At 38.9% G+C, this 23006-nt stretch overlaps 2 protein-coding genes across 4 annotated transcripts in view; both read left to right on the top strand.

The window, feature by feature from the left end:
• The window catches only part of LOC134658378 (potassium voltage-gated channel protein Shal), a 102679-nt gene that overhangs the window by 39562 nt on the left and 40111 nt on the right, over positions 1-23006 (top strand). The gene's annotated exons all lie outside the window — the stretch shown is intronic.
• LOC134658414 (uncharacterized) lies at positions 4975-6622 on the top strand. The gene has a single exon (XM_063514097.1). It carries the CDS (start codon positions 5024-5026, stop codon positions 6527-6529), a length of 1506 nt encoding a protein of 501 aa, XP_063370167.1. The 5' UTR covers positions 4975-5023; the 3' UTR covers positions 6530-6622.

Here is a 23006-nt window from a genome sequence, read left to right as displayed (position 1 = left end):
TTTGCTACTAAATATAGTAGTTGACCGCAGTAAAATCAGTTTATTTTTTTGAACTGTAAAAACGACTAGCCACTATGGAATCTCTATGAAATACAGAACAATATATGACGTCACGGTCAAGTTAGCTACTCTTTATAGTAGTAATCATGCATACAACACAGGTTTACACAAATAAATTATAGTAATGGAAATACAAAGGCGAACTTATCCCTATTAGGGATTATAAGATAGTTTGAGACTCGGTGAAAAACATAGGATAGTTTTTAATCAATCATCATTATCATCATCACACGCAGGGGGAGTCGCGGGCAGAATCTCTATGTAGCTCATATAAATATATGTGGCTTCCATCAGAAGGGTCCTTATTCTTCATGTGGATGAGGACCCTTCTCTGATGGAAAGCCACATAACATCATTACACGGTATTCAATATCAATATCATTTGTTATACTTACTCTTATTTGTGTAATATTGGATGTCAATGCAAAAATTTATATAAAACCAATACGCTAATGATGATGACATTAATCAAACATCAATATAATGTCATAGCACAACACAATAGCTACAATTATCCGTATTTAGGTCAACCATCTAACAATTCGGACAGGCTAATTGTGTAATTAATGAATAGGAGAACGATTCATATTGAACATTTTGGTTATGGTTTTGATACGACGTTGGCGATAGTCTTGGTGATTGGACCGCATGTCGAGCCACCTTCAAGGTTGTTGCGGCTCCTACCAACGAAGGGGAAGCGGGGACCGTACACCACTAAACCAGTTGGCCCATCAGCCGCGCCCCCCGCCGTCTCTATAGACGCCTAGCGAGCCATTAGGCTCTGAGATACACGCTCATGTGCGCGTCACACACGCAAAATATATTTTTTCATACAATGTAATCTTAAGTACCTCTGTGGAACCAGAATTAGAAGCTTTTTAAGTATCTGCGATTTTTATTTAATACTCAAGACTCCAAGCTTGAACATGGTGACCCATCGACGTGATTAATACGCAACGATTGCTTCTGCCCGAGTCGAACGGAATTTCTACGTGTGAAGAGAGCAAAGGTCCCGACAGCTACAACGTGGCAGAAATTGGACATCCCGGCGTCAACGCAGTATTCTGGACTTACGACGCCTATTGTACCTATCTACGACGCCAGTTGAACTGTACAAATATATATTCGGAGATTTACGACGCCATTTTAGAAGCTGCAGACACCCTTACTTCAAGCCCGCCGCCGGTCAGAACTACGCCGCCGCAGCCAAGGTTTAGCAAGGGAAGTGCACCATTCCTTCATATTTCCTATTTTTCTGCTCGTACTATCCTCCACCTACTTGACTATTTAGCTTTGCCGTCTTCACCCTTTGCCGTGCTTAAGTTTAATTGTATGCCATTTTATTGCACTAGTGACGTAAACATTTTTTAGCACGTATCCTCATTTAATAGCTAGTGTCAGTGAAATAATCTGATCGCTGCTTTATAGCCAAACTTAAAACCTATAGTCTTTCACGACAATTTAAGAACTTAAAACTATTAAAGAACAGAACGCTTATTTGAGTGACATTCTTATTAGTTAATTTCTTCAACTTAATTTAAACATTCCGTTATTTCATAAAGCATACTCCCACTTTGTGCTATATAGAATACTGTCTAGCGATTTTACTAATTACGCACAGTTAAATCTCAACGCAAAAAATTCCATTGCATTCCATAGTAACACAAGTGTTCACCGTGTTACAGATAAGAACCGGTCGCATCGCTCCCGGCAACAGCCACTACTCAGCTGCAGCTGCGGTGCGTTTTCCGCTGACTCCTGCATTCCGCATAGCACTGTTGCCGACCGAGCCAACCACTGTGACTGTGAACATAGGCCGGAAAAATTTACGTATTTATTCCAATATTTTATTTTTGATTTCTCATTTCCTCATTCGCTGTTTTTAATTGAAATCGGATCTTTTTCATATAATGGCTACGTTGATTCCTACTAGAACGTCCATTAAGGGGCGTATTACTAAATTTAAAAATTACATTGTGGAATTGAATGCTCAGGAAAATATTTCCTCGAAAGATGTAGACGAACTTTCGTTGAAGTTGGATCGTTTTCGTAATATGTTCACACAATTCGACCAGATCCAAACTCAAATAGAAATTGCGACTACATCTGATATGCAGTCCGAAATTGACATAAGAGAAGAGATGGAAAATGATTTTATTTCTCTTATTGCAACGGCGCAGAAAATTATTGATAAGATAGCCGAAAGATCTGATTTCGCCAGCGTAAAGTCTGAAGTTCAAAGTAACTGTGGTCATGACAATGTATGCAACGGTTTAAATTTTCGTTTGCCTGTGATTAAAATCGCTAGTTTCGATGGTTCGTATTTTAAATGGCTCGAATTTAGAGACACATTTGATTCACTCATTCACAGTTCCGACCACATCAAGCCGATTCACAAATTTCACTATCTAAATTCTTATTTGGACGGTGAAGCGGCTCAGGTGATAAGTAATTTAGAAGTGTCGGACAATAATTACGCTGAGGCATGGCGTCTACTCTGCGAGAGATATGACAACAAAAAACAGCTGATTAGCAACCATTTAAACTCATTGTTTAACTTACAACAGATTGGTCGCGAATCGGCAAAGTCCTTGCGCTATTTAGTGGATCATGTGTCCAAAAACCTACGGGCTTTAAATACGTTGGGCCAGCCCACTGATAAGTGGGACACGCTTCTTATACATATGGTCGCGAATAAACTTGATAATCTAGTAATCCGGAGCGCTGCTTTGTGCAAATTCGGTCTAAACATGATAAAAAATCCAAATTCGATATCGCATGTTTAGCGCTGCCTGTAATTAATAGCTCTTTGCCACTAGAGTATATCGATGTGTCGAGCGTCAAGTTGCCGCGTAATAAAACACTCGCTGATCCTAATTTTAATCAGCCCGGACCTGTAGATATTTTACTTGGCGGTGACGTTTTTTGGAGTCTGGTTGAAGGCCAGCAAATTGATATAGGGCACGATTCGCTTGTTTTGCGCAAATCGAAACTAGGTTGGTTAGTGGTCAGTAAGTACAATGCATTTTCAATGTTAAACGATAAGTCGTTCAATTCCTCTTTACAATGCAATCACTTGTACACAAGTGATATTCTCGACGACTCGCTTACTAAATTCTGGCAGCTGGAGCAGGTGCCCCAACCTAGTCAACCGTTTACCGATTTAGAGGCGGAATGTGAGCAACACTTTGTCACTCACACTTATCGTGACGATAACGGTAGGTTTCACGTGCGTTTGCCATTAGTTACGGAACCCGATTGTTTAGGGGATTCGTATCGATTTGCTAAAAAACGGTTCTTTGCATTAGAGAAACGATTCAAACGCAACCCTGATTTGAAAACAGCTTACCAGCAATTTATAAATGAATATGCCGAATTAGGCCATCTCTCTGTGTCCGATTCTGACATTCCGGATCCTTCTTTTTTTGTGTCACATCATTCTGTGCAAAAGCCCTCCAGCGAATCTACAAAATTAAGGGTCGTTTTCAATGGCAGTGCCCCCACCACGTCTGGCTATTCTATAAACGACCTACAGATGGTTGGGCCGACGATCCAAGATTCGTTGTTTAACATTCTTCTGAGGTTTCGTACTTACAAATATGTTTTAACTGGGGATGTCGCTAAGATGTATCGGCAGGTCCTGGTTCAGGAATGCGACCGCGATTTACAATTAATCCTCTGGCGCTCCAATGAGAACGAACCTTTAAAGACTTTAAGGCTTAACACGGTCACTTACGGATTTTCAAGTGCTAGTTTTTTGAGTACACGCTGTTTGTGGCAGTTGGGCGAGGAATGTGCAGATGAAAAAATTAAGACCATCATTCAAAATGATTTTTTAGTTGACGATTTATTAACGGGATCAGACACAGAGGAGGAATTGCGTTATATTAAAGAGTCGGTTGAGCGTGCGCTGGCAGCTGGTTGTTTTCCCTTGCGCAAATATCGCACAAATTTACCGTCAATTTTGCATGACTCACAAAACGATAGTGTAGGTGAAAATAAAGGTAGCTTGATCATTAGCTCGTCGTCGCACACGCTAGGAGTGGGCTGGGACTCTGAGGCAGATGTCATTCATTTTCCTACTCAATACTCTGCCAAGGACGGCCACCCTACGAAACGTTCAATTTTATCGGACTCGTGTAAAATATTTGATCCCCTAGGCCTCTTGTGTTTGCTGACGATTATACCTAAAGTTTTAATTCAAAAATTATGGATTGAAAAAATCGACTGGGATGTTCCCGTGCCGAGTTACATAAACGAGTCTTGGCAGGACTTTGTTAACGGGTTAGCGTCTTTAACTTCGCTCCAAATACCTCGTAATGTACTTTGCGACTCGCCGACGCATATCGAGATGCACGTCTTTTGTGATGCAAGCTCAGTTGCATACGCGGCCTGTATTTATTTAAAGTCCACTAATGAGAGGGGCGATGTTGTAGTCAGGTTGCTGTGCGCCAAGGCCAAGGTCGCGCCGGTCCAGGCTACGACTATTCCGCGATTGGAATTATGCGCTTGCCTTCTAGGCGCGCAGCTCGCGTCAGCTGTTTCTAAGACGTTGCGCTGCCAGATTGCGCAGAAATTTTATTGGACTGACTCGTCAATTGTAATCGCATGGCTTAAAACTAATCAAACCAAATTAAAAACGTTTGTTGCCAATCGCGTGGCTCATATTTTAGAACTCACCGATTGCAGTGAGTTTCGTCACGTTCCAACCGCGTTAAATCCGGCTGACTACCCATCTAGAGGGGTCGAAGCGCGTCGCTTACCTGATTTGCACATGTGGTGGACCGGGCCATCTTTCTTATACGAGCCACAAAATAACTGGCCTCAGTTTTCCGCAAACTCGGAACTCGATTTACCCGAGCTAAAGGTTAACGTCGCGATTACTGACGACTCGCAAAAAACCAATGTTATTGATTTCGATCGATATTCGAAACTTACACATTTACAACGTGCGGTAGCTTATATGCTTAGGTTTGCGCATAACTGCCGCCCTTCATCCAATAAAACTACGGGTGTGCTACAACCTGAGGAGCTCGAGGTTTCGTTCAAAAAACTGGTCGCTTTGTCACAACAGGCTAGTTTCCCCCTTGAATTGAATTTGTTGCGTGACAAGCAACCTCTAGGCCCTAAAAGCCCTATTTTATCATTGAACCCATTTTACGATGAAGACGACAAGCTTCTCAGAGTTGGTGGACGTCTGTCCTCGTCGTTTTATCCATTTGACAAACGCCACCCAATGCTGTTACACTCTAAACATAGATTGACTAGATTGCTGTTTCAACAGGAACACATCCGTCTCCTGCACGCTCCTCCTCAGCTGCTTCTAGCCGCCGTTCGCGAGACGGTATGGCCCGTATCGGGGCGCACGCTTGCGCGCACCGTATCGCAACAATGCGTCACCTGTCGCCGCGCAGCTGGCAACACTTCTGCTCCTTTGATGGGCGCTCTGCCTTCTCAGCGCGTAACGCCTGATTTTCCTTTCCTTAGTGTCGGCGTAGACTTCGCCGGTCCCTTTATGATTACGGACAGGCATGGCAGAGGTTGCAAAATAACAAAGTGCTATTTAGCTATATTTGTTTGTTTCCGGTACAAATGTTTGCATTTAGAGGCAGTAAGCACGCTGTCGACGGATTCGTTCATACTTTCACTGCGACGTTTTATCTCTCGTAGAGGGCGACCTCGCGAAATATTCTGCGATAATGGACGTAATTTTGTAGGAGCGGCCAAGGAAATTAGCGATTATCTTACTTCAAACTCAGACACGGTTTGCAATTTTGCAGCAAATGAGGGAATACAATTTAAATTCCAACCGGCATATGCTCCTCACTTTGGTGGTTTGTGGGAAGCAGGAGTCAAATCGGCAAAATTTCACCTCAATCGTATATTAGGTAACGCTCATTTAACCTATGAAGAATTGGCAACTCTCTTTAGTCAGGTAGAATCTATCCTTAACAGTCGTCCTTTATGTCCTTTGTCGTCCTCACCAAACGATTTCCAACCCTTAACCCCAGGTCACTTCATCATCGGCCGCGCGCTCACTTCGTTGCCGTCGCCCCACCTCGCGGATATAAACCCAAACCGTTTAGATAGGTTTCAGAGGCTCGAGGCATTAAGACAGCACTTCTGGCGGCGCTGGCAATTGGAATACGTCTGCGAGCTCCAACAACGGACGAAGTGGCGTGTTCCAGGACGAGCTCTTCAACTGGGTGACCTGGTCCTCATCAAGGAAGAGAATACTCCTCCCCTACACTGGCGGCTTGGACGAATCGCCAAATTGTTTCCTGGCGCCGACGGGATTTCGCGAGTGGCCGAAGTTGCCACAGTAACGGGCACTTATAAACGAGGTGTGAAGTACCTCTGCCCACTGCTGGACGACACTTATGAAGCCTTGAAGGCTGACGCCTCCAAGGGCCCCCAGGATGTTGCGGCTCCTACCAACGAAGGGGAAGCGGGGACCGTACACCACTAAACCAGTTGGCCCATCAGCCGCGCCCCCCGCCGTCTCTATAGACGCCTAGCGAGCCATTAGGCTCTGAGATACACGCTCATGTGCGCGTCACACACGCAAAATATATTTTTCCATACAATTTAATCTTAAGTACCTCTGTAGAACAGAATTAGAAGCTTTTTTAAGTATCTGCGATTTTTATTTAATACTCAAGACATCCAAGCTTGAACAAAGGTCATACCAAAATATTATCAAAATAGTAACAGGTTGTCAAATCTGAATTGGGCTCCAGGATGATAACTGGTAGAGGGGTAAAATATGTAGTACTTAAAATACCTGAGTAGGTATTAGGTATATTATACTTGAACTTACATGACAGTATCGCCTAAACGGGACTAGTCCGGTTTCCATGTATTAGCAAGGGGTATTGAAAACTTAATATCTTCACTATATTTTTTTTGAAATTCACAATACAGTTTATAAATGTATTTTTCAAGATTTCACGTAGTGTAAACAAAAATATTTTTTGGGTTAATGCATGATAGTAAATGACAAGTTTTATATATACATACTTACAATTGGACTGGGTTTCCTAATGGTATGTAAACATTTTATGTATATTATTATATATTTTAAGTAGATGCTACATACCGTATATACAGTATACATACCTACTGTATTGTCTTCTATAATTTTTTTATTAAAGAAAAAAAAATAGAAAAATATTATTTTGACGAGACGTATCTGCTTGATAAAACATAAATTTCCTTAATTTTTTAAAATATTTTAACTATAGTATATAATTTACGTACAAAATTTAAGCAAATAAACAAATTAGGACGTCAAATTCAGTCACTGACCAAATATTTCAACAAATGTGTATTTACATACACGAAACCTTGTCTCTATTAAAAGGTTTCTTGTGCAGGCCCTAATTCCAGTTGACACAGTGATATATCACTGCGTTATTGGAAAGAAAAATGGCTGCCATTTTTAAAGCGCCACGTTGCGTGGCCGTATTTCTGCTGAGAGTGCTAGCCTTATTCTCATTGCTAACGAGAATCGAAATCTTGGGTGAACTTGGAGGCCTCCTCTGATTATAAAACAGGTTATGAATTTGATCTGCAGTGGTATCATGGTCGCGTTTTTATCACCCCTGTCATGTCATGCGTCAATTTCGCACTTACATACTTGTTAGAACGTGACAGGCATGGTGACAAATGATAAAGAGCCGGCCATCTTAGGCCTTCTGGATTTGTTATGGATAAGATCTGTCAAACTTTCACTGTTTCTGGTTGTAGAAATGTCACTTTTAGACACTACTGTTTACGTACCTCGAAATATTGTACGAAGTTGTAAATTCACCTTCGCTCGGCAAGCGCCTGCAATAAGGCCCGGGTGCGGTTTTTAATGGCTTTGATTTAGTGCAAAGGGCCTTATTTTAATGAGCAAGGTCAATAGGTCAAAGCTGTATACTTAAGTGTATGTGTAAAATTTTGGGGCACAACTACGAGAGGCTGATTTACCTAAACTTAAATAGGAGGTAGTATCTCGCGAGATACTGTCTGTGTGTTAAATATTACTTTTTTCTTCAAATAATTATTATGGATAAATATAGGTATTTAGCTTAATAAACATGTTGTAGGTATGTACTTCAAAAACAAACAATAATTATTTGTTTTCTTTTTCAGGTAAGATACGAGAAATCATATATCAACTTCTAAGTAAGTGGCAAGTACTTAAATTAGAAAATAACTAGTTAAGGTGCATAGCGGTAATTCTGAAAATTTTTGGAATCACCCGACAAAATATATCTGAGCGACTGTGATAAATTTGTTTAGAATCTTTACCACATCAGCGGTTTGTATGATACACAAACTCCTATAATAAAATTCCTCACTGTATTATTTAATTTACATAAGAAACAGCATTAACAAGTATTCCCAAGTAAAAACACATAAACACTCGAGATGTGTAATTATATTTTTAATGCAAACCGCTGGCAGCGCGCCATCGGCTGTCGAATGTATCGATCTGGGATAAAAAACTATGCCAAGATTTAACTTCCTTTCTGTTTTAAATTAAGGGCTGCATTTGTTAGTAATGGCATGCGAAAGGCTGCGTTTCCACCATGTTTATTTATGGGATGGATTTATGGGATGTTTGTTAAGAACCAATTCACTTCATTTGTTTTCCTCGGTCAGCGTGTAGTGATTCTATTGGTTCTTAACACATCCCTCGCTATGTATCCTCGCATATCTCTGGTGGAAGCGCAGCCCAAGAAATGGTCAAAGGGGTTGATTCTGTTTACAAAAATAGATATAAGCTCAATACAGGTAAGTGTTGCATACGAGTACCTATATTGTGGCTGGCCTTGAAATCGGGGCCTGTTTAATGGGTCTCTACTGTTTCCCAAAAAGTTTTAAGTCATAATGTATTGTTTGCCTGCATTTTCGTTAGTCATAATTCATTTGGTTCAGAAACGCTGCACTTTTCAGGATTGCCATAAAACAAACCTAACCTATCCTAACCTATCTATAGGATAACCTTACGAAGATCCTGAAAAGTTAACGGTTTCAGTTTTATGACTAATGATAATATGACAAACAATACATTATGACTTAAAACTTTATAAAAAACAAAGGGACCCCCATACATTTACGCCTTGCGTTTAGTGACATATGTACCTACCTACCTATATGAACTCGCATTAAACACGTATCAATTGGTTAATAAGGCCCAACATGAAGAAAAGACAGAGTACCTCGCCAGAAACACTTACCTACCCATATTGACCTTGAGATTTTCATTTTATTTTGATACTACCTGTCAGTGTGCAATCAGTACAAAACCTGACCAAGCCCATAGCGCCAAAATGCTTATTAATAGGTCTTATGTTATATAGATAACAAAAAAAACAACGGGTTGCACTCCGGGAGTGCCGGCAGAAGTGAAAACTCAATTACCTACTACTGCAAAATGTCTGCAGCACTATGTATAATTGAGGTTAACGCCATCTAGCGTTATTTTGTCGCATTACTTGAAACCCCTAAGCACATCACTGTTAGTACTCGAGTTATATTAATACCAGTTAGAGCGAAACTCACTAGATTGCATTTAAATGAATAAAGAAAAACTCAATGACATCACATGTAACCGTTTTTCGATCAGGTCACGTGTACGTCTTACGCTGTCTCGAGTTTAACATTTTTTCCCCACCTCAAAAAGTGCACAGCGCCGCTAAAGAAGTTTTCACTTCAATAAACACTATCAAGATAACAGTTTTGAATAATTCACGGTTAGTTTCACTAGTCTTATATAGACCGGGATATGAACCGTGATTACCTTTAGTATTGTTTTCGAGCTCCCGATGATATTTCGACGCCGAAGTTATATGCATCTTGTTCATCGGGAGCTCTAAAACAATACTAAAGTTAATCACGGTTCATATCCCGGTCTACACATGACTATCAAGATAACCTTCTGAGCTCCTATAAACTTTAATCAATCTGTCACGGATGAGACTTCAATAATGATTGATGGGCGGGACGCCTCGAACTTTGTCTAATCATACTGATGGGCTCAGTCGGAAATCGGGTTTTGTAGGTGTTTGCTTGAAATGTAATGTTTTTGTGCATATATGTACCTATTAGATAGGTACCTTCAGGCGTATTATGGTCTTATGTTATACTAGAGACCCGCTTCGGCTTTGCACGGGTTACATAAAACTTTTACAAACTATACTCTATTGATAGGTATATTATGTGGAAACCGCATGAAAATCCGCATTTATGAACATATGTACATACATACTATTAAAATCAAACCACTGTTTCACTGTCTATAATTATAATTATATTTTCAATTTCAACCACAAGCACACAGTCATAGTTTTTCGCAGTCGACGCCATATTGGCCGCCTCCAAAAACAAACCTTTTAGCTTACGCCCTATGATAACTATTTAACGAAGATTACATTTATTACCTCTTTTGTTCATTCGTAAAATCTGATCTTGTTATCAAATGAATTATGGTGTATGTTCAACTTGCATAACTTTAGTGATTCTTTTAATAAGTATTAACTAAAACATAGAATTCTATACCGGATGCCTCAGTGCAATCCTGTGTTAAAATGCTACTCAATGACCTTATTTTGTTTAAAATTTAGAAGTCTAATCAAAATAGAAATTATTTAATGGCAAAAGGAGTGTTTTACTAATAATATTGCATGTCAATTAAGCAGCATTTCTAACAATCGGCCATCCTGAGCTTTGCCTGACCCTAGGCAACTCGAATAAAAGAGATAGAAACAAAATATTTCCTAAAAAAAAATATCTAATACAATGACTTTGATCATGACTCACTAGGTATGCTGAACAAGTAATAACAATACATAACCTATTGTTTACAAATGCCCTAATACATTTTAAGAGAAAACTAAATGTTAATGGGTAATTATCACATTTTTTTTTTTATTTTTTTCGTAAAAACGAGTAATAATCTGAAATTACACTTAAACAACGCTGTGCATAAATAGTTTGTTTTAACATTCATATAACAAGCTTATTTTTACATTCATTGGCATCCGAGAATAACAAAAAAAAAAACAACTCAACAAATTTACTTATGACATTTTCGGCCATCCTACATCTACATTGGATGTCCTCATTCAATTATTTTTATTGTTATTAGTTACATATTAATAATTATAACATTGACTAATTATTTAAAATTTTGGTATGTATGCTTGGCAATCACTTATTACGCACCACCCCCATAAAATAATTGTCTTTCGTTTCATGGTGAACGGCGGTTTTGTACTTTTCAAATCCCTCACTTTCACTTATACACAAACTGGTGACGACTCCTCCGAGTTGTTGCTAACTTCATGTAAATACTCCCAGATGTCGCGTCTAGTAAATTGCCATCTTGTGTCCGGTACACGCACCAGATCCAGCATCCTCCGGTATGTTATACACGTACAGGATGTAACGGCGTCAGATAATTCGTCTTCTCGCATAGTGCATGCCCTTGGTGTAACTTCATTTGAAAAGTAGTCTTCTTATCACGTGTCACACACACAGGATGTAACACTGTTCGGTCAGTTGCCGTCGAGCAGTAAAAATATTTGAAGTTTCCATCATGTCATATGTCACACATACAGTGTTTGGTAAGTTATTCTGTCGCATAATACACACACAGGGTGTAAGAAAGAACCTTGTCATGGCATACCCACACAGGGAGCATCCATCTTTAGACAAGCATAGTTGGTGCTGCTTGTTACCGCGTTCTCACACAGGGAGCTATCGGCCTCAAGCGAGCTTATTGGGTGACCCCTGTTACCGCGTTCTCACACAAGGAGCTATCGGCCTCAGAGGGTCCTAACGCTTGTTACCGCGTACCCACACAGGGGGTATCGGCCTCAAGCAAGCGTTTCAAGTAGATGATGCCGCGTACGCACACTGGACGTAGCAGCCTCAGCCGAACTAAGTGCTGTGAAGTGGTGGTGATTTATCTTCTTGTTGCCGCGTACACACACAGGGTGTATCGACCTCCAGACGCCACCACGTCGCCTCAGCGCTCGGACGTATGCACTCAGTTTCGGAATATAAATCGTTATACTTTTATATATACCATGAATATGAGTATAGATATGTGTACATATTATATATATATATATATTAGACTTTGTGTGAAATTAAGATTAGATACATTATCTTTATATGTTAACTACTATGTAAGTATTACGTGGCGAATAATAATTTTATGTATATAAGGGAAAACGTACGTGTCTAAAAGTATAATTAGCGAGAAATAACTATTTATTCGTTATCCGAGTAACAACTTTCGTTTTCTGCATCAGATTCAGTAATAGGGCCTAGCCTTATCCAAGGTTTTATTTTATCCGCGGAGTACACGTTTTTATATTTTCTAGTCGAGAACCCATCTACACTACTAACTTCGTAACGGTCATTACCCAATACCGCGGTTACCTTGTATGGGCCACTATAGGGTGGGACTAGTTTGTTGCTACCCCCAATGTTGCGAGAGCTCTTTAAAACCATAACTAAGTCTCCCTTTTTATATTGTTTGGCTGAGCAGCGTTTGTCGTCGAATCGAGCCTTCATAGATTCTTGCTGTTTTTGTATGTGCGCAGACACCTGTTCCCGTGTAGTGTTAATATTTTCGTTCAGCGTTAGTTGTTCCGAAATGTCGTGTAAATGGTTTTCTGACAAGTTTACTGTTTCTTTACCGAATACTACTTGCACTGGTGTTTTCCCTATACCTTTGTTAAGGGTATTATTGAGGCTCCATTGAACCTTGTTAAGGTCTCTGTCCCAGTTACGATCATCTTTATCAATATTTAGAGCGGTCAAAGAGCTTAGTATGGATCTATTATAACGCTCAATTTGACCGTTCGCACGAGGTGTTGCTACAGCATTCTTCACATGTCTGATCTGATTAGATTCGATAAATCGTTTAAACTCAGCCGAAGTAAAACTGGTTCCACGGTCCGATACAATCACTTTAGGAGAACCAAACAATCCAACAAATTCACTCATGATTTGAATTGTTGTCCTACTTTTGGTGTTTCTAACTGCTCGCAAAACGATAAATTTGGTAAAAGAATCTATAATTCCTAAAATATAGGTATTTCCGCTTTTACTTTTGACAAAAGGACCAACATGGTCTATGTGTACGCATTCGAATGGTGTACTTGGCTTAGGAATAGGGTGTAGAAAACCTTGCTTTTTACCGGCTGGGTCCTTTGCATAGGCACACGGGATGCAAGCGCGAACATATTTACGGACAAAATGGGCCATGGCTGGAAACCAATAGTCTCTGCGCATTTTTTCTAACGTTTTCTCGAATGAAAAGTGACCACTTTCGTCATGACATAGCTGACAGATTTTCCATCGAGCATCACGTGGTACCACCCACTTCCATTCGACCCCAACCTTCCTGTATATTTTACCATCTTTCAATGAGTAATTCTCTCTTATGTCTTTCGCTTCGGTACAGTTTTTATCTAGGACGCTCTTGATTAGTTTCAGTCTAGGATCGCTCAATTGTGCAGCTATTAGAGAGTGCTCTTCAGTGACGATACTCATTATGCCAAGTTCCGTAATATTGTTGCTTTCGTTGGGTAATGGATTTCGACTCAAGCAGTCTGCATGTTGCATTTGTGTGCCTGGTCGGTATTCAATTACAAAATCGTAGTCTTGGACTAAAAGCCACCACCTAGCTATGCGGGGAATAAGATCACGTTTCGTGAGGGTCGTACGTATCGCATTACAATCCGTCAATATCTTGAACTGAATGCCCAGCAAGTATACACGAAAGCGATTTAAAGACATTACGACTGCTAAAGTTTCCAGCTCGAACGAATGCATATGCTGCTCTTCCGTGGAAGTTTGTCTGCTAAAATACGCAACGGCCTTGAGTGGTGATTTCTCATGTTCCTTCTGTAGTAACACGCCACCAATTCCCAACTGACTCGCATCCGTGTGAAGTTCGGTCAAGTTCTTGGGATCATATATAGCTAAAACCGGTCTGGTAGTAAGAATTTCTTTGATTAGACTAAAAGCTTTAATTTGATCTTCACCCCATACCCACGGTGTATTGGCCTTTGTTAGGGATGTTAAAGGTTTAGCTATCGTTGCAAAATTCTGGACAAATCTCCTAAAGAAGCTAGCCAATCCAATAAATTGACGAACCTCATGGCAGTTTTTGGGTACGGGAAAAGAAGCAACAGCTTCCGTTTTACGCGAACCCGGCCGTACTCCGTCTGAGGATATTTCAAAACCTAAATATTCAATTGTCGTTTTGAAAAAATGACATTTACTCAAATTCAGCGTCAAATGTGCCTCTCGTATTATTTCTAACACGCGGTGAAGCTTCTCGATGCCTTCTTCGAGTGTCTTAGAACCTATGATGATATCGTCCATATAAGCTAATACACCTGGCAATTTATTTTTATTTAACAATGACTGGACCATTCTTTGAAAGACGGCCGGCGCATTAGATAACCCGAACGGCATTCTGTTATATTCAAAATGCCCATCTGGGGTAATAAAAGCTGTCAGATGCTTTGAGTCCTCAGATACTGGTATTTGGTGATATCCTTGTGTTAGGTCCAACGTGGTAAAATAGCATTGTCCCTGTAGATTATCTATTTGATCGTCAATAAGAGGCATCGGATATTTGTCTTTGACGGTCTTTCGATTAAGAGCTCGATAGTCTACACAGAGACGTAACTCTCCATTCTTCTTAGCTACCAAAATTATGGGACTCGCGTATTCCGAGCTTGATTCGCGTATTATGTCGTTAGATAGAAGTTCGTTAATAATGGTGTTTACTTTTTCTCTCTCGGACAGGGATAATCTGTAAGGCCGATATGTTACCGGGGTTTTATCATGCAGCTTAATACGCAATTCCGCAAGTGAGGTCTTCCCCAATTCACTAGTCGAAAAGGCAAAACAATCCCTGTGGCTATTTAGTAACCTATGTAACTCAGATTTGACCTCCGATGTTAAATTAATGTCAACATTTATTTGATCGCTTGTAATCGCAGCGGCGTCGTTTTGAATACGTCTCACATTAACTATAAAAGAATCGTCATTTTCTGTAGACACTACCACTCTGGGTACTCCTATACCTCTAGCTAAAATTTTGTTTTTAGGTATCACTACTTCTTGGTTGTTTAGACTGATTGCAATCAAACGTCCTACACCGTTAACAAAGGGGTAAAGTCCTGGTAGTACTAAATATTCACGACCTTCGTCCAGTCTTATGTCTGGGTTAATGCTAACAAACCCATTATAGTCTCGTGAAGAGATCACCTCTACTATAGTGTCGCTTTTAATTCTGGTTTCGTTAATAGTTTTTAACACGATGGAATTAGATTCGTTGGACGTAACTTGATACAACGTTAACTCCTTGTCAGTCTTAAAAGCCCTAACGGATGGGAGCTCAGTAAGTGTTTGCCCTATTAGAATATCACTTGATAATAGTGAAGCCGGTACTACGTAAGCGACTACCTGTACGTCAACAAAGTCTACTATGACTCTAATTTGAGTTTTAGCACCCGGAGTAATTGAACTATGGCCAAATCCTCGTAGCTTCGGCAAGTCGTCTGTACTCAGATTAAGGCATAATTCTTTGCATTTCTCTTCAGTAATTAAGGTACACTCGCTGCCAAAATCAATGTACCCGGTCAATTCCACATTATTGACTTTGACTTGTTTATAATATTTAGAATCACTGTTGTAGGTACTTGCTATAAGAAAAACTTTTTTTGACGTGCTATTGTCATTGGCATTAGATGATCTTTGAGTTGTGCAATTGTTTTCTAGGTGGCCATATTTATTGCACTTGGTGCACTTAACAATACCTTTGGGGCATTTAGGTACCATATGCCCGGGCTCTCCGCAATTGTAACAAGTTACCGAACGGTTCTTTTGATTTGACGTATTGTCTTTTGAAGACTTATTATCAGACTTCCTGGAGGAGTCTTGGTAACGATCTGAATTAGTCTTTTTGAAAGTGGAACTATCACTGTTCTTATGTGTAATGTTTCGGAAATATTCAAGGACCTGATTGGGGTCATCGTAGTGAGCCCCTTCCACGTGCATACGAATATTATAATCATAAATACCGTGACTTAAACAATCCACTGCTTGACGACCCTTAAGTTGACACCGATTTATGAGCATAATTTTGTCGTAAAAATACTCGACTAGAGTTTCATTACGCCTACTCTTGCGGTTCAACATTTCTACTAGCTGATCAGCATAATTTTGGTCGTCTGGAAACGCCTTTAGTAAGTTTTGTTGCCACTCTGCCCAATTGTATTTAACTGTAGTCAGCCCATCGTACCACTTCTTTGCTAATCCCTTAAGTTTCGGTAAAGCATAATATGTAGTTTGGCGCTCAGACCAGCCGTATATTTCTGCTGTCTCGTTAACTTTTGTAAGCCAATTTTTCATGGTTTGGTTTCTCGAGTTAGGGTCAAACTCTGTAATAATATTTTGTGCTCCAGGGATATGCGGAGCGTTCCCACGCACACCTCCATTTTGTAACATGCTGATTAGTTTTTCTACTATTGAATCGCTCGTCACCTCTGTACATTTGTCTTTACTGTCCGAAGAATGTACTGATTTCGAGCTATTTAATGAAGAAGCCCGGTGGCTTTCATTTCGTGCAATCCGCGAGGACGAACGTGGCGAACGAGTTGCATTCCGTCCTTCTTTAATAGTGGCCATATTACTGCGTTCTTGATTAGATCGGTCAATCACACGCGAACGGCTTCTTTCAGGCGATGGAGTATCTATGCGCGACCTGCGCTCTGTAGGTGCTTTACGTGAAGGAGAGCGGCTCCTAATTACTCTAGGTGACAATGACTTACTAAGATTCCGACGCGACCGGATTCGGCTCGTTCTTGTTGTCGGTGATTGTGAAACATCGCGGGAATACCATGATCGCAATGTAGAACGAGAACGCTTGATTGATGACGCCGAATGTGTGTCGCGTGAAGAGTACGACTCGCGTCTCAATCGTCGATTACGACGTTCACGGGTACGACGACGTGACTCTCTAGACTCCTTGGAGTCGTGGTTGCGTGAGCGTCGTCGCCGCCTTTTACGTGTTGAATGATCAGAGTTTTGTCGTTCACAGGACGTGTCTGTGCGCATAGGAACAGGGCCCGAAGGCGTGAAGCCTCGATCTGACATCTTACTTATAATAATAAACTATGTGTTTAAGTTAACAGTATGAAGCAATCACAACAATTATTTAATCAGGAATTTTTTTGTTAGATCAGGTAAGAGTAATTGAATGAGTTCTTGACTGCACGACTGTACGTGGCAATTTTCTATTAAAATGTTAAGAGTAGTTGTAACACGAGAGAAGGAATAATAGCTAAGGTAACGTAATCGTTCTGTATTAGGTACAGGCAATAAACATTAAATATTAAAACTAATAACTCTTAACTAAATCGACTAAGATATTTACACTATTGTACATATAATACAACCGAAACCGAGCCATATATATGCCTTCTGGAATTAAAAGTTTTATTTTAATTCATGTATAGTCATTTGTGATTCCCAAAATAATACCAAAGAATAAGTAAGTACTTAGTGTTAGTAGTTGGGGCACTATTGCCTTATTATTTCAACTGGATCTCTTATCAACTGACATAGGTATTAAACTTTATTTTTTTTTTCAATAAAACTTGAAATATATTACTATGAATAAACTATTTGATCAATGAAATGCATATAGATTAGGAAATGGTTATCAGTAAAAGTAACATTCATAAAATATTGTTTTAGGCAGGTACAATACAATACTGCATGCACTTAAGCGGATAGTTCTTAAAAAAAAAACAATATTGAACAAATTTCATTAATAATGCCGGCTGTACCTTTTATGCACAATCTTACCAGAAGTCAAACAATTTCAAAATCTTCAACTAGGTAAAGTTGAAGCAGTTCAACTCCATATAGATGCACGCTGAGCTAAATTCAAGGTTATTAACAACACTATACTTATATGATATTTAGGTATATAACTAGATAAAACTTTTATCAAAATGAAATTTCATTTTTATGCCTAGTTTACTATTTTATAAATAAGTTTATATATATATATATATTGTGTGTAAGGTCCGCTCCATAGCAAGCGAACACTCAATAACCATAAGCTTTTGCAACTTCAAAATTGACTGCCCACGGAAAGAATGCAGTGCACATACCCCGCTGTCAGCAATGTTTAAGTTCACCCATTTACAATGCATGGAAAAACTTCAAACAATATTAAACGATCAGTCCACGTAAAATGAGTAACGTGATCTGTCTCAATCGCTTAACCATGATAGGTACTGCCCGCATGTCATTATGCAAGCAAAACTAAATGTATCAAAATTTGTAACTCGAACAACAATTTTGACCCGAGACAGATTAGTGGATCCGCCTCCTCAATGAATTATGTACACTAAAGATTAATGCAAAATAAATAAATAGACTTAGAACATACCATGTATAATGTCATGCGAAGTCAAAACTGCGATTGTTCTAATATCAAAATTATTTGACATTGTAACTTGAACCCTCCGGTCACAGCAATAAGATTCCTATTTCAGACTCAAGCTAAATTCGGCTGAGCGAATTAGTTTACAAAATTGGAACTGTCAATACGTTGCAGTTTGGTAAATATGCAAATAACTATGTAGCTTCAATTAGGTCTACTATAATTTCATGAACACTTGAACAGACAGTTTACAAAGAACGATTAGACCAACATAGCATTTTCCGAAATAAAGCTCGATAACATTTTCCGAAATAAACAAAAGGAAACATTATCACAACTGTATTTTAGATAATGAAATAAAATTGTATCTTTAATCAGCATATTAATTGAAAACAAATACTTATCAAACACTAGAAGGAGGGAAAAAGGTTGGTCGTTTTCGGTTGAACTAGCCGGTAGCCGGTTCATAGAAACGTAAACATAAACAATACAATTGTCACTTACCGGTCAAGACGCGGTTAATCTGCAAATACGTACGTGGACGTAGATGTTCCTTGTCACTTCTGATTTATTAAAATCAAACCACTGTTTCACTGTCTATAATTATAATTATATTTTCAATTTCAACCACAAGCACACAGTCATAGTTTTTCGCAGTCGACGCCATATTGGCCGCCTCCAAAAACAAACCTTTTAGCTTACGCCCTATGATAACTATTTAACGAAGATTACATTTATTACCTCTTTTGTTCATTCGTAAAATCTGATCTTGTTATCAAATGAATTATGGTGTATGTTCAACTTGCATAACTTTAGTGATTCTTTTAATAAGTATTAACTAAAACATAGAATTCTATACCGGATGCCTCAGTGCAATCCTGTGTTAAAATGCTACTCAATGACCTTATTTTGTTTAAAATTTAGAAGTCTAATCAAAATAGAAATTATTTAATGGCAAAAGGAGTGTTTTACTAATAATATTGCATGTCAATTAAGCAGCATTTCTAACAATACTTACACACAAACGTCACAAACAGAAAGACGCGGCGGGGGACTTTGTTTTATAAAGTGTAGTGATTGATCAATTTGATGTCAAAATGTAGGTTAGAATTGACCTCTTGGTGATAAAACTTTTCTCAATCTGTGACCCATTACTATTTCAAATGTAAATAAATTTCACATTTCCACTAACAGTATTATTAATAGCCAGTAATTGCGAACATTCGCATCTAATTCAAGCGCACGCGTCCAAATGGTAACATGCAGTTTTAGTGCACTCGATTTATCGTCTGTCGCCGGCCTATGACGTCAATGCAACTGTAGGTAGGTACAGTTTAATGCAATTTCGGAGAATATTTAATTATAGTGTAATCAAATATGCACGGCGAATACCAGTAATCGAGTAGATTTATAGGTAATAATACAAGCACTGATTTAAACTTTCATGATCTAAACACTATTATTAGCTAAATAAAACGGGACTGAATAGATACTAATATAAATGCGAAAGTGTGTCTGTCTGTGTCCGGGAGGTACTTAAGTCATGCGCTAACGCATGTCCTCAGAGTTGGGAAGTCCTAATTGAGCCAAACAATACTCGTGGCGTCTTTATTACCAATTTTCGGTTTCGCCTCAAATTGTTACTCATGCCCATAGTCTAATACAACATGGTCTTCTCTTCCCAGAGTGACACAAGACTACGTCACAATAACATTGCCATTTTATATAGCGCTATCGCATATTATCATATAGCTCTGTCGCATAATGACGTAGACTTGTGTCAGTCACGTGGTCGCATCGTGGTCGGAAGAGAGTACCAGGCGGAGTATATTATTATACCATGCTCACGCCACTCGCCTTTTTTGACCTCTAAAACGGTTGCATAAAATACTATATTTTATAGGACTTGCTATAAAAAATGAATAGACATAGACAAAAGATATTATCTTATATCGCTAATAATAGGAATCCCTATTTAGATCGTAATAATCATATATCGATATTCGTGTCCCAATTTTAGCCCACTAAATATAACCATCGCCGCTGACGTCAGCATTGTACAGTTCGCTGCATTTAAAGTGCAGCAAATATCGGAAATAGCGGAATGTTTTTAGAGTAAAGCTTTTGCTATTATTAAAATAGCGGTTTCATTAATTTTATTGCGATGCGCTTTGGTTAAGAGACCAACACGTAGTGCGGTTAATGGTTGAGTTATTTTTATCATTTCATCTGTATTTTAACCCCCTGTGGCCACGTAGTCCGACTGCTTTGCCTTACTAGTCGGACGACGTGGATTTATTTTTCCCGTTGGTTCGTCTATCGGAGTTGTTTTGTTATGTTAAATTATTCAGTTAGATATATATATAACAATAAAAAAATGAATGAATAATGACTTTATGGTGAGAGTTTCTAGTCCGATTAATCGATCTAACAGGAAAAAAAGGCCAGGTAGACCGATCACTCGAACTAAGCAGAATTGCAAATCCATGCAGGCCGATTAGTCGATCTAACAGGAATTAAAGAGGCCAGATAGACCGATCACTCGGGTGACATGGAATTGCGATTCCATGCAGTCCGATAGACGAACCAACGGGAAAAATAAATCCACGTCGTCCGACTAGTAGGACAAAGCAGTCGGACTACGTGGCCACAGGGTTTTAACCTGTGTAAGTATATTAATATCAATTAGTTGGTAGTGTGTACCTAAACCTAAAGGATTTTGATTTTGAAGTATTGAACTGTACTTCCCAAACAATGTAACTATGTAAGACATATCCTTTGATATTTTTGCTAGTCACTCTGAAATAAGGGCCTCGCCCTACATGCATCCGACGCACCGTCACGGCAGAAGTGACCTACAAACTTAATGATTTACTGAAATCTAAATTCGATCGTCAACGGCAAGCGAAAATCGTTATCGTCGTTACACTTTACACTCATTTAACTGGCAATAAACTAGTGTTTGTATTTTGCGCTCAAACGCAATGGAAGTTAGGGTTAGTTTTTATGATGATTTCCGTAAGTCTTGAAGGTCGTAGTCGTTGAGGTCAAGGTCGTCATATTTATCACTACATACTTAGTATAAAACAAAGTCGCTTTCCGCTGTCTGTCTGTCCCTATGTATGCTTAGATCTATAAAAATACGCAACGGATATTAATACGGTTTTTTTTAATAGATAGTGATTCAAGAGGAAGGTTTACGTATAATTTGTTAACCCGTGCGAAGCCGGGGCGGGTCGCTAGTTTATACATATACCTACTTGCATAGAGCTGCCCTCTTATGAACGCCATATTGGGGATGAGCATCCGCAGTGCGGTACAGGACCGACAGCAAAACATGTTTATTGAGCTCATAAATATGGCAACACATGTCGTTCGTACTTGTTCATCTGTGTACGTTTTTGAATATTGATGTTATAAGAAGAAAACGGGTTTTATTTCAACTGTTACAATATTAACGATTTGAGTACAATTTACTATTGGCTTTCATCATAGGTATAGTTTTTAATAAGTAGAAGATTTATTTCAGCTGACTGCATGTATCTAAACCCATTAACGGTCAAAATAAAATAAAATAAACCGGCGAAGTGCAAGTCGGACTCGCGTTCCAAGGGTTCCGTACATTAAGTCCGAGTCACGCTTGACTGCACATTTCTAATAGGTTTTCTTGTCATCTATAGGGAAAGAACTATATTTTGTGTATTTTTTTTCAAAATTTTAGACCCAGTAGTTGCGGAGATAAAGGGGGGAGAATGGACAGACAGACAGACCCACGAGTGATCCTATAAGGGTTCCGTTTTTTCCTTTTGAGGTACGAAATCTTAATTAAACTCAATTTGAGCCTCATAGTCAACTTGAAGTCCAAAAAATTCAGAATAGGAAAAAGTACAAAAATATGATGTTATATGGTAGTCATTTTTACCTTATAATGTGCCCTATAAAGGGTTAAATAAAAAAAACGTAATCCAAACAAAGCTTATAAAAATGTACCTACAGATTGTTCCCCCATTAGGTCAGAACAATTAGTCCGCGTCAGGACAATTTGATTGGTTGTTAATTGGCCAATTATTGATGGTCTGTGTGAACCGTGTTCCATTTACCCCAGTAATGGGGTAAAATTGACTGATTATTGCAAAATGGACCTTTTTTAAGGGTTTATTTTAATTTTAATTAATATTGCTAACGTACGTACATGTAAGTAAGAATTGTATCTAAATATAATAATGAAAATGGATAAGGGCTGTTTCATATTACAATTACCTATGTAATTTATTTAATTTTTACACGACGGTTTGTGTTTAGTTATGTAATCGGTTATATTTTTAAGTATCCAATTGGGTATCTATGTAAGTTTTTAAATGTAAAAGTAAAAATATACTTACTGTCAAATTAAACTTTATCATTTTTGATAAAAAAAAATCATACAAAAATATTTCGTTGTTGACCGTACCAGGAATGGGTTAAT

This window comes from Cydia amplana, chromosome 22 (genome assembly GCF_948474715.1).
Source record: "Cydia amplana chromosome 22, ilCydAmpl1.1, whole genome shotgun sequence".
Taxonomy (NCBI): Eukaryota; Metazoa; Arthropoda; class Insecta; order Lepidoptera; family Tortricidae; genus Cydia; species Cydia amplana.
This window is presented reverse-complemented; position numbering and strand designations above follow the sequence as displayed.

Excerpts from the sequence above, each read along its gene's own strand:
- LOC134658414 (XM_063514097.1), top strand. The coding sequence starts at position 5,024 with ATGCTTAGGTTTGCGCATAACTGCCGCCCTTCATCCAATAAAACTACG.